This window comes from Miscanthus floridulus, chromosome 9, assembly GCF_019320115.1.
Source record: "Miscanthus floridulus cultivar M001 chromosome 9, ASM1932011v1, whole genome shotgun sequence".
Lineage (NCBI taxonomy): Eukaryota > Viridiplantae > Streptophyta > Magnoliopsida > Poales > Poaceae > Miscanthus > Miscanthus floridulus.
In genome coordinates, this window is record NC_089588.1 from 1,890,095 (window position 1) to 1,903,050 (window position 12,956).

Below are 12,956 nucleotides of genomic sequence, written 5' to 3' on the forward strand. Positions count from 1 at the left end.
ATGTGAATCAGGGGAGGATAACCATGGGAGCTAGCCAAGGAAAGGATACACATGATTGCTTTCGTGCCATGCTATTGATTACACACAACACGATGGCTCCGTTCGCTTCGCTGAAAAAACAAGTTAAAATATTGTTTCGACTGATTTGTTGTGAGAGAAAAACACTCTTCCGACTAAAAAAACAAGCTGAAAAGTACGAATTATAAGACAAGCGAACATGGCCGATATTTCTTGGTAGGGGAAAACAACTAGTGGCATTCCATGTGCACAATGAGATATTTGAGTATCTGTAATTAATTATATGTAAAAATCATAAAAAATGAGAGAGTTTTGCCATAAAAACATGAAAAATGGTATTTTCTGCATAAGAGAAGCATCACCAAATCTACACAAACACAATACATAGGGCCTGTTTGCATGCACATATATTCACCTCAATCCAAAAACGTCACCCATAGGTAATCTATGACGGTGTAATTAAACTGAATCCTCATGTGATTATACTTCTGGTCACAAAATAATTCGTCATGAACATCTCCTTATATTACATACTCCCTCCATTCCAAATTGCAAAGACACTTTCATTTTTCTAGATGCATAATTTTTGTCCTACATGTAGATATACATTATACTTAAATATATATTAAAAACAATGTACGCAGAAAACCAAAACATATAATATCGCTTCTATGATTTTTTATTTCCTCGCTCACTATAAGGATTTCGTTCAAAGGCACACAAATTTCTGGGTGCGAAGTTTATAGAATGGTAGTAGCTAAGCAAATGTCTCACAAGTCACAACCATAACTAACCGTGCACATTTGTGGAGCAAATGGCTCTACGGCACACAATCCATTCCCACACGATCACTGCACCGTAAGTTTGGAGAGCGACAATTCCTCTTGCCCTGGGTCCTGTTCACTTCGCTGAAAAACCATGATTAAAAGTATTATTTACTAATTTATTATAAAAAAAATAATATTTATTCGCTGAAATAGTACGACTAACAGTCCAATGTTCAAATCTTACATGATCCGGTTCAAAAAAAAAAAGCATCCCAATATCCGACCGGGTCCACACAACTCGATCAGCTTGGCCCCAGCCTCTCCCCACGTTCGAGCGGCCGACACCAACAGCTGGACCCCACCGCCTCCTACACACGCCGCTCCACGCACCGACCGAGCCCATCCTAGCCGTCCATTCCGTTCCGTTGCCTCCGTCCCGCGCTTCCCCGCTCCCGCACGGAACGCATCACGAGACCACCACCGCCGCCCTGCCCACCGGCTGCTCCCTTCCCTTCCCGTGCACGAGGCACCGCGCCGACGAGCCACCTGCGATCCGAGCCGTCCGCGGGGTCAACGGTCAGCACGCACGCACGAATCTCGCGGGGGCGTTCGCCTCTTCCGCCTGGTTGCCCTCCCTCCTTCGTCCACGGCGACACACCACGCGTCGCCGACCACCACGGCACCGCCACCGCCACCGAATCGTCGCTTCCCATAGACCATCGAGGCGCCGCACGGTCCGCTCTTCCATCAGGGCGCGTCCAGTGGCCAAAGCCGCCCTGACCCTCGGCGCATTCTCTCCTCTCGGTGCCGACTGCCGAGATCTCCCCGGCCTTCTCCCGAGAGAAATGCCCGCGCTTGATCCGACGTCCGCGATGGCGGTGGCGGCGCTGCCGCAGGCGATGGACGCGCTGTCGCGGCGGGCGACCATGCTGCGGGACTCGCTGCGGCGGAGCCAGGGGAACACGGACGGCATGGTCGCCATCCTCGGCTCCTTCGACCACCGCCTCTCCGCGCTCGAGGCCGCCATGCGCCCCACCCAGGTTCGCCGCCGTCTCCTCCCCCGCCATTTCGAACGCGTCGCGCCTTCGTTTCGTTGGATGGAATGAAATTTGAGGCGGGTATGGCGGTGTCCCTCTGTGCTTGGTGGTGGGGTTGCAGGTGAGGACGCACGCCATCCGGACGGCGCACGAGAACATCGACCGGACCATCAAGGCCGCCGACGGCATCCTCTCCCAGTTCGACCTCGCCCGCCGGGTGCGTTCGTTCATCCTCTCTCAGAAGTCAGAACGCTAGTCCTTTAGCTGAAATCGGGGTGAATTGCATATGTTTTCTTGTGGCCATTGTGTGGATCTGAGGGCAATTGAATGTGCAAACGGGCAGGTGCTTTGTGCTGTAATAAGGGACGGAGCTAATTAGTCTTGGTTAACACGATTAAGCTGTATGTGCGGTTAATTAAGCTCAATGCAGGAATCATTGATACAGAATGACTGTTCTCGAATGGAAGGATATTACTCCTGTTTATTTAAGGTTATGTTATTTAGGGTAATCTGGTCAGTGATAATTTTACCATTTATGAGATTAAAGATTGAGTTACCATAATTATAATGTTTCTTTTGAATGGGATGCAGTTTTTGTAAAAAATCATCTTGAACTGTAAAATTGATGGCTAACTGAACTCCTTGCATTGAAAGTATAGTAATCCTGCAAGTTAATGTTGTTGGCTTCTGGTCAGGCTTCGAGTTCAAATGTTGCTATTCTCGCATCTTCCCTTAGTTTGTGTGGTTTTTTTCTTTCGTGCGTTAGGCTGAGGCAACCATATTGAGGGGTCCCCATGAGGATTTGGAGAGCTACCTGGAGGCAGTGGATGTGCTGAAAGGCATCGTTCGCTTCTTTTCCTCGAATAAGAACTTCAAGAGCAGTGAAGGAGTTCTGAATCATGTCAACAATCTGTTAGCTAAGTCTACTCTGAAGATTGAAGAGGAATTTAAGCAGCTGATGGGTACATACAGGTAAGGCCGTTAACTTATGGCTGGTGCATCTAGTGATGCAGAGGCCCACTCATGAAGGTCTCCGTCATCTATTTCCCTCCATATAATTATCACTGTGTTCTTCTAGTGAAGCAGAGGCCTGAAGTTGTTCTTACCTAAAAAAAGTTGTGTTGATTGTCGTTTTGTTTTCTTTTCAGCAAACCTATCGAGCCAGATCGCCTGTTTGACTGTCTACCCAAGTCTCTGCGGCCAACAAAAGGTGATCACGAGGCCAATGGAGGCGGCCGTTCTGATCATCCATCCAAAGGCTTGGAGACTGCCGTATACAGGACCCCAACACTAATTCCTCCCAGAATATTGCCTCTCATGAATGACATAGCTCAACAGTTGGTTCAGGCTGGAAATCAGCAAACTTGCTACAAAATCTACAGGTAGGCTTTGGTTGTCTTTATTATTGTTTTACATTTATTCTGAGCTCGTTCCTTCTCGATGGCACTTTCTGTCCTTGAATAGGGATTTTAACACTTGATTCTTTTTAATAATTCAATCTATTTCCCCCCTTTTCCTTCAGAGATTCCCGTGCTTCAGCACTAGAAGTGAGCCTTCGGAAGTTAGGAGTGGAAAAGCTTAGCAAAGATGATGTGCAAAAAATGCAATGGGAGGCTTTGGAGGCTAAAATTGGAAACTGGATACACTTTATGCGAATTGCGGTGAGGATCCTTCTTAAAATGTACTCATGTTATGTATATCCATTTCAGCATCAAGTTAACAATGTTATGCTTTTCAAACAGGTCAAATTATTACTAGCAGGGGAAAGAAAAATCTGTGATCAGATTTTTGATGGTGTCAACTTTAACAAGGGCCATTGTTTTGCTGAACTGACAGCAAATAGTGTTATAACTCTTTTCAGCTTTGGAGATGCTGTTGCTAAAAGCAAAAGGTCCCCTGAAAAGCTGTTTGTGTTGCTCGACATGTATGAAGTAATGCGTGAACTTCAACCAGAGGTATTCTGGAAGTACCTCATAGAGGCCACTACCCAAATTTTACATACTTTTCTATGTTGCTGTGATTCTAAACTATTTGATATTGATGATGATTACAAAGATGCCAATACTACCTTTGCTTGATCCCTTGTTTTTATCAGATTGAGGAAATATTTGAAGGCAAACCTTGCACTGAGATGCGTGAAGCTGCATCAAGCTTAACAAAGCGATTGGCACAGACTGCTCAGGAAACATTTTCAGATTTTGAGGAGGCAGTTGAAAAAGATGCTTCAAAAACTATTGTTCAGGACGGAACAGTCCATCCTTTGACTAGCTATGTGATTAATTATGTTAAATTCCTATTCGAGTAAGTATTCCCTTTCTCATATTGGTTGTGAATCTATGGACATGTAAAATTGTTGATCACATAAGTTTGACTAACCTACTGTTAATAACACTATTTTAACTGTGGCTTATGGGGCTTTATGCTTCTGATCTTCTCAAGACCATAGTTTTTGATGAAGTAGAAAGGATTTCCAAGTGCTAATATTAACAGGCTGGTTCTTTTAGGAAACAAAATTGTACCACAATACTGAATAAGATTTTGAACAAATTTGAATCAGGGAAGTTCAGTCTATAGGCTGTAATACCTATACGAAGCTATTTATAACATCTTTTGATCTTGCTTTTCTTAACAAACTTGGGCACTTTCTAGATTCTAGAATTTATCTGGTTATGAATTAGTTGTCTTTTTCATTTACTCATGAAGCAATGTCGCATTTGTTTATTCTTTTCCTGTTGTTGTTTCTGAAATTTCATGCATAACAAATGTTACTCTGATTTGAACAGTTACCAGTCAACATTGAAGCTATTATTTCAGGAATTTGATAGTGGCACTGAGGCAGAATCTCAGCTTGCTGCTGTTACCACAAGGATAATGCAGGCCCTACAGAATAACCTAGATGGAAAATCTAAACAGTATAAGGATCCTGCATTGACATACTTATTTCTTATGAACAATATCCACTATATGGTTAGATCTGTTCGCAGGTATGTCTGTGTTTATTACAAGACCTGTTTCGTATTATGTTATGATAGCCTGTTCATTTAATGATCTCTTGTGTTGCCTCAGATCAGAAGCAAAAGATATACTTGGTGATGACTGGATTCAGAGACATCGCAGGATTGTTCAGCAAAATGCCAATCAGTATAAACGCGTTGCTTGGGCAAAGGTTAGTGGATCGGCAAAATCTTCAAGGATCATGCATGACATATTGCTTTTTTGTTTGGCTGCATGATGTTAGATGTGCAATCCCCTTTTGGCCCTCTTTAGGGAATGTATCTTTTTTGTCTTGATCAGACTGCTGTTTAATCAATATTCTTTAGTGGCTATCACTCTGTGAATACAGCATGGATGTATACCTGTTCAATCTATCATAAATCATAACGAGGGTACAATATCGCTCCTTATACATGATACATTTGCTGCAGTTCGAATTTTTTGTGAAGTTAGGCTGAGCTTACAAAGTAGATCTCTATTAAGTATGGTCTGACCCTTCAATTCATCAGAAATTGTAATGTCCGAAAGTCCCTCTTGTACATCCACTATTAAGTAACTTTATGCACACACATGCCATTTTATATTTAGTAAAGCAAAATGTGTGGCAATGCTGAGCTGACGTGGACTTAATGTTTGTAGGCGTTTTTATAGTTTTCCTCTACCTGGCAAGGCATTCTTTAATGTCCATTGGAGTTTTGGATACATCAGTTAGCATGTTTGTTATGTATTAATGTATTATTGCATTATTGTACACAGTTACATATAGAATTGCACTTGATTGTGGCTGCTCTGCTTCTGTTATTTTAGATTCTTCAGACACTTTCTGTTCAAGGCGCGGGCAGCAGCGGTGACCTGACCAGCAGTGGTGTTTCAAGAGCCACGATCAAAGAACGGCGAGTGCTTGGAGGCAAAACGTTTTTAACTGTCTTACGCAACAACAGAAATCAATAACCCTCCAATGTCTTTTGCCTTGTCAGGTTTAAGTCTTTCAATACGCAATTCGAAGAGCTTCATGCGAAGCAATCACAATGGATCGTACCTGATCAAGAGCTGCGAGAATCCTTGAGGCTTGCTGTAGCCGAAGTCCTGTTGCCAGCCTATCGATCTTTTATCAAACGCTTTGGGTACATCATCAAACAATTTCATTAGTCGGCTGCTAAGACAGTAGTTTTCCTGTTCTTTTACTAGAACATGGAATGCCTTCTATTGCCAGTAATTTGCTACATCCTGCAACTAGCAGTGCTAGTAAGATGTGACTGTAGTATCCTTGTGACTTTGCAGCAATCTTGTGGAGAACAACAAGAACCCGCAGAAGTACGTTCGGTACAGCCCGGAAGCGGTGGACCAACTTCTCGGCCAGTTCTTCGAAGGGCAGCAATGGGCGGAGCAAAAGCGCTGAGCAACAGTGAGTGAGAGAGACGGCATGAGTACAGCCAGATGCAAGTAAGTTCAACAGCACAGATTTCTTTCGAAGCAACCACTGGTCTTTCTCTCACTGCATATATATAATATAGACATATATGCGGAGCACTACCAAATTTTCTTTTCTCAGAAAAAGCACGCCAAAGTTTCTTTTCTCTCCATTTGGGTGGCTGACACGGAAAGCTAACGGCGAAAAAGTGTTGGTGACATTTTCTTGATGGAGGTTCCTCAAGTTAACTATACCGTGTTGTGGACCTAAAAAGTCAAAAGAAATGAAACCTTTTTTTTTTTGAGGAAAAGAAATGAAACCTACGTTGTGGCCTTGTGGGTTCACAATCAGCAGTTCCAAAACTAACCTTTTTTTTGTTGGTGCTGTAGAGTATGTTTTCATGAGTATAGAACCCTATGTTGCAATGAAACTGTTCCCTAAGAAAGACATATGATGATGATAGTGGCAATTGAAGCGATGCCAAGAAACTAAATTTTCAGCGGCAGTTATGACGAGGTAAAAAGAGGTGGTAGCGTTTTCCTCTTCTTTTCTTGCGAATTGCGATCCTACTCGAAGGAGAATAAAGAAGGAAGCAAACGTCTTTGTTGTTTGGTATATATACTTTCTATGTAGGAGTAGATAGCAACTTAGCAAGTGACGGATCGGGCAAAGGACGTTGCTAAGCTTAACACGATTTGCTGTTAGCGCCACTACGACGCCATGGTTTCACTGGAATAACGTAAAGATGGTCCAGAAACTTGCTGGTCTGCATCTTTCGGTGTCGTCGTTTTATATAAAAGAGGAAATCTCATTCTCAACAACAACAACAACAACAACAAAGCCTTTAAGTCCCAAACAAGTTGGGGTAGGCTAGAGTTGAAACCCAACAGAAACAATCAAGGTTCAGGCACATGAATAGCTGTCTTCCAAGCACTCCTATCTAAGGCTAAGTCTTTGGGTATATTTCATCCTTTCAAGTCTCCTTTTATTGCCTCTACCCAAGTCAACTTCGGTCTTCCTCTGCCTCTCTTCACGTTACTATCCTGACTTAGGATTCCACTACGCACCGGTGCATCTGGAGGTCTCCGTTGCACATGTCCAAACCATCTCAACAGGTGTTGAACAAGCTTTTCTTCAATTGGCGCTACCCCTAATCTCTCACGTATATCATCGTTCCGAACTCGATCCCTTCTTGTATGCCCGCAAATCCAACGCAACATACGCATTTCCGCGACACTTAGCTGTTGAATATGTCGTCTTTTCGTAGGCCAACATTCTGCACCATACAACATAGCAGGTCTAATCGCCGTCCTATAAAACTTGCCTTTTAGCTTCTGTGGTACCCTTTTGTCACATAGGACACCAGACGCTTGCCGCCACTTCATCCACCCTGCTTTGATTCTATGGCTAACATCTTCATCAATATCCCCGTCCCTCTGTAGCATTGATCCTAAATATCGAAAGGTATCCATCCTAGGCACTACTTGACCTTCCAAACTAACATCTTCCTCCTCCCGAGTAGTAGTGCCGAAGTCACATCTCATATACTCAGTTTTAGTTCTACTAAGTCTAAAACCTTTGGACTCCAAAGTCTCCCGCCATAACTCCAGTTTCTGATTCACTCATGTCCGGCTTTCATCAACTAGCACTACATCGTCCGCGAAAAGCATACACCAAGGGATGTCCCCTTGTATGTCCCTTGTGACCTCATCCATCACTAAAGCAAACAAATAAGGGCTCAAAGCTGACCCTTGATGTAGTCCTATCCTAATCGGAAAGTCGTCTGTGTCTCCATCACTTGTTCGAACTCTAGTCACAACATTGTTGTACATGTCCTTAATGAGCCCAACGTACTTCGTTGGGACTTTATGTTTGTCCAAAGCCCACCACATAACATTCCTTGGTATTTTATCATAAGCCTTCTCCAAGTCAATAAAAACCATGTGTAGGTCCTTCTTCTTCTCCCTATACCGCTCCATAACTTGTCTTATTAAGAAAATTGCCTCCATGGTTGACCTTCCAGGCATGAAACCAAATTGGTTCATAGAGACCCGCGTTATTGCTCTCAAGCGATGCTCGATAACTCTCTCCCATAGCTTCATAGTATGGCTCATCAACTTAATTCCCCGGTAATTTGTACAACTTTGAATATCTCCTTTATTCTTGTAGATCGGTACCAATATACTTCTCCTCCACTCATCAGGCATCTTGTTCGATCGAAAAATATGGTTGAACAACTTGGTCAACCATACTACAGCTATGTCCCCGAGGCATCTCCACACCTCGATTGGGATACCATCCGGTCCCATCGCCTTACCTCCTTTCATCCTTTTCAACGCCTCTCTGACCTCAGATTCTTGGATTCTCCGCACAAAGCGCCTATTGGTGTCATCAAAAGAGTCATCCAACTGAAAGGTTGTGTCCATATTCTCACCATTGAACAATTTGTCAAAATACTCTTGCCATCGATGTCGGATCTCATCCTCCTTTACCAAGAGATGCTCCCTTTCATCCTTAATGCACTTAACTTGGTTGAAGTCCCGTGTCTTTCTCTCACGAACCCTAGCCATCCTATAAATGTCCTTCTCTCCTTCCTTCGTACTCAAATGTTGGTAAAGATCCTCGTATGCTCTACCCTTTGCCACACTTACAGCTCACTTTGTAGTCTTCTTTGCCACCTTGTACTTCTCTATGTTGTCCACACTCCTGTCATTGTACAAGCGTCTATAGCATTCTTTCTTCTCCTTAATAGCCCTTTGGACTTCCTCGTTCCACCACCAAGTATCTTTAGCCTCGCGTCCCCTTCCTTTGGTTACTCCACACACCTCTGAGGCTACCTTCTGAATGTTGGTTGCCATCTTGTCCCACATATTGTTTATGTCGTCTTCTTCCTTCCAAGAGCCCTCTTTGATAATCCTTTCCCTAAATACCTCTGACGTCTCCCCTTTCAGTTTCCACCACTTTGTTCTTTCAATCTTAGCTTGTTTATCCCTATGGGCACGCACCTGAAAACGAAAATCTGCCACCAAAAGCTTATGTTGAGAAACAACACACTCCCCTGGTATCACCTTGCAATCCAAGCATGCTCGTTTGTCCTTTCTTCTTGCGAGGACAAAGTCAATCTGACTACAGTGTTGTCCGCTACTGAAGGTCACTAGATGAGATTCTCTCTTTCTAAAGAAAGTGTTGGCTATCATCAGGTCAAAAGCTACCGCGAAGTCCAGAACTTCCTCCCCCTCCTGATTCCTACTACCATACCCAAAACCTCCATGAACTGCCTCGAAACCTGCGCTTGTAGTACCTACATGCCCATTAAGATCTCCTCCTATAAAAAGCTTCTCACTACTAGGTATAGCTCTAACCAGGCCATCTAAGTCTTCCCAGAACTGTCTCTTAGCACTCTCGTCGAGGCCTACTTGGGGGCATACGCACTAATTACGTTCAAGACCATATCACCAACGACAAGCTTGACTAAGATAATCCTATCTCCTTGCCTTCTCACTCCCACCACACCATTCTTGAAGCTCTTATCAATCAAAACTCCTACTCCATTTCTATTCGCGACTGTCCCTGTGTACCAAAGCTTGAAACCTGTATTGTCCACCTCCTTCGCCTTCTGACCCTTCCATTTAGTCTCTTGAACGCATAATATATTTACACGCCTCCTAGTCGCGGTATCAACTAATTCTCTTAACTTACCTGTAAGTGACCCTACATTCCAACTACCTAAACAGATCCTAGTTGGTTCGACTAGCTTCCTTACCCTTCGCACCTGTCGACTCTGATGTGAAGACCCTTGCTCATTTTTCACTACACTCGGGCGCCGATGTAGCGCGCCACTAAGGAAGCGACGACCCGATCCTTGGTTACTTGACACCATGCCCAGATCACGACACAGCGCGTCACGGGGGTGACGACCCGGCCCTTGCCCATTTAACACCATACCCGGGTTCCGATATGGCGCGTCGCTAAGAGGGTTACGCCCCAAGGAAATCTCATTCTCATTTTACCTTTTTGATGATATAAAAATAATCCCACGAATCCGTCTTTCTTGTGCCAATAATTGAAAAGGAAATAAAAAAAATTCCTCTTGGGATTTGTGACTCTTGTCATTCACCGCCACGCCTGCAGAGAGCTCGATCTGGCCGCCTCGCGTTTGGCCTCCATTTCAGCTGCTTATCAATGGAACCCTGTATGTACCAAATTCTAAGACTTTCTGGAACTTTAAGTCAGGTTAAGAAAAACTACTAAATGTCCTTGTCCGCCCCTTGCTTTTTTTCGAGAACGTGCATAGCACGTGTTTCATTAAGAAGAAGTTGGAAGGTTTACATGCCTAACATCACAACACGGTGAGGTGCCATGAGCGAAGGGGTTGAACACGAACACAAGGCACCGCTGGGCGGTGGAGCACACATTGTTGTAACTAACTAAGAAGCTAAAGGTGCGACCTAAGAGCTAGCGACGCTGAAGGAACCTGTGCTCAAGGCGCCTGCGTCGCCAACCGCCTCATGCGAGCACCATGCATGGGGAAGAATTCCCGCATTGCGGCACGCTTGGATGAAGACAACAGGTCCTCGAACGTGTCGTGGAAACGAGTGGCGATGGAGGCGTCGAGTGTCACTGGCGATGGTCGTGGAGCACTGGTTGAGGGCTGCCACTTGTTCAGCAGGACCCGCTTAGCCTGCTTCTCCGGGTTGGGGTCGCGGTAGACAGACTTCGCCGCAAGCCTGTCACTACGACGCAGGACGAGGTTCTCCACCGGAATGCGTGAGACACGGAGGCGCGGCGGCGACTGGATCAGAGGCTTTCAAGCGGCAGCCTGAGTCCGGCGATGAACTCGTGGACGGTGACGGGCCACACTGTAGACGAACCGACAATAGCGGGCAACATGCGGACTTAGGCGTCAGCATGGGTTGCCGGCGCTAGGCTCTCCCCAACAGGCTAAGAATCTTGCACTCCATGGGCTTGGTTGTCTAAAGCGTAGCCCATAATGTGGTCCGGCTCCCACTGCAGCGGCCTACTCTATGTCAGCCCATGGCCAGGTTCCGTGCCCAACTGGACCATGGTGGGGCTCACCGGAAGGTCGTCGGACTAGGGGCACGACGTATCTCCAGCGGCGGCCATAGGAGCCCCACAAATGGCGGGCGGAGTGGCGGGCCATGTCATGATGTCATGGTCTTCAGCCACCACATGGGCTACCCACGACGTCTGCGGATGGCCACGCGTCATTTCTTGTTCCGCGCTGGAAAGATTCGAGCAGGACACCAGGTTTGGCGACGCGCCCTTGTCACACAAGGCACCCGGCTGGTCGACGAAGCAGAGCATTGGATCCAGCCTTAATGGCACGATCTCCGTAGGCTTTGGGATTTAAATTTCGAAATCATGGAATCCCTCCGTTAACTGGTTGCTGGAAGAAGTCGCTAGACCTGACGTTAGCAACTGACGATCCCTACACCTTAGCATTCGGGGCCTAAATGACCGCGGAACGACGATTGGAAGCAACAGGCAGGGAATCTCGCCCACAACGACACGCGGAGCCTGCTAGAACGTCAGGCCCCACCCGGGCCCTAGCTGAGAATCGCCACCCTCGTCGGAGTCCTGGCTGGTGCCACCGCCGAAACCAAGGTTGCCTCGAGCAGCACGACGCTGACCGTGCCTTGGAGGCTCTCGTACCTGGTTTGAGGAGAGGCGCTGGGGCGAGCGACCATGCTTGCAGTTCCTCGCTCGATGCATCATGCTGAGGTAGAAAAGGCAGCGGGATGGAAAGGTGCACCGGGGGTGATGTGGTCCCCAACTAGACAGTTGAAGTAGAGACCGATGAGCGAAGGCGGCACCGGCCGCTGGTGGCGATGTTGAGGCGGGGCATGGCGGTGCTCGCACCGATGGCTTTGAACAGGCGCGGCCGCTCGAGGGACGTGGCGTCGAGGAAGCGCGTCAGGAGGATGGACGCGCGGCGGCGTCGAAGGTCCCCTGGCGTTCGACATGAACCTAGGGCCTGGCTCACGACAATGATGATGGCGGCCACCAGGCGCCAACGGCCTACGCCGCGGGCCAAGGTGCTGGTGCACCGGCACACGCATGACCGGCCGTGGGGCGAGCTGCAGGTGCACAAGCACCCTAGCGTCCTAGCGAGGGGACGCCGCTGGAAGACCGTCGGCGTCCCTGGTCCTAGCACGACGACGACAGCGTTGCCTCTTCTTGGTGATGACAACCAGATACGAGGTAGAGCTCTCCCCCTCACACGGCGCTACAAGCATGGGTGAGGCCGTCACCTCAAAGGCTCGACGAGTGGCTTCTAGGTACGGCTACTGGGCAGCACAGGAAGTGCAGATGAAATCGGAGTCGCCGAAGTCCTTCATCCATCGGAGAGCCTTGGATCTCCCAGCAGACTGCTTCGCTGGGAAGAAGGGTGTGGCAAGAGGCGATAGGGAGAAGTTCCTACCCGTGGAGACCGCACCCATCTCAACACCGGCCGCACGCAGAGGGAGGTGCTCATGGCTGTGGGACCCGACATCTACGGCGTCGGCAGCGGGGAGGAAGCCCGCGCAGCCGTCGTTGGAGCCGCTTCGTCGCCATCGTCTTCATCCTCGTCCTCATATTCCAAGACGTCCTCGATGATGACCTCCTCCAGCAGCTGCATCTCTGTCTTGGGCGTGGCCTCCTCATAGTGGTCGAGGTGTGCCGAGACTAAGGAGGGCACGTACGCTGGTGGTGGTGGCGGGGTAGGTG

General features: G+C 47.0%; 1 protein-coding gene across 1 annotated transcript; it reads left to right on the forward strand.

Annotated features, from left to right (window-relative positions):
* The first annotated feature begins 1,213 nt into the window (after nt 1–1,213).
* On the forward strand, nt 1,214–6,259 carry LOC136483279 (exocyst complex component EXO70A1-like). Its single transcript, XM_066480287.1, has 12 exons — nt 1,214–1,825; nt 1,944–2,039; nt 2,589–2,794; nt 2,971–3,204; nt 3,345–3,483; nt 3,565–3,777; nt 3,918–4,123; nt 4,606–4,806; nt 4,889–4,988; nt 5,624–5,709; nt 5,794–5,940; nt 6,098–6,259. Exons 1-12 carry the CDS (start codon nt 1,631–1,633, stop codon nt 6,213–6,215), a joined length of 1,941 nt encoding a protein of 646 aa, XP_066336384.1. The 5' UTR covers nt 1,214–1,630; the 3' UTR covers nt 6,216–6,259.
* The last annotated feature ends 6,697 nt before the right edge of the window (nt 6,260–12,956 follow it).

What these genes read in the sequence shown, in the direction of transcription:
- LOC136483279 (XM_066480287.1), top strand. Translation starts at nt 1,631, where the DNA reads ATGCCCGCGCTTGATCCGACGTCCGCGATGGCGGTGGCGGCGCTGCCG. An exon ending in TACACTTTATGCGAATTGCG is followed by an intron (nt 3,484 to 3,564) that starts GTGAGGATCCTT and finishes CTTTTCAAACAG; the next exon opens with GTCAAATTATTACTAGCAGG. An exon ending in AGAGCCACGATCAAAGAACG is followed by an intron (nt 5,710 to 5,793) that starts GCGAGTGCTTGG and finishes TTGCCTTGTCAG; the next exon opens with GTTTAAGTCTTTCAATACGC.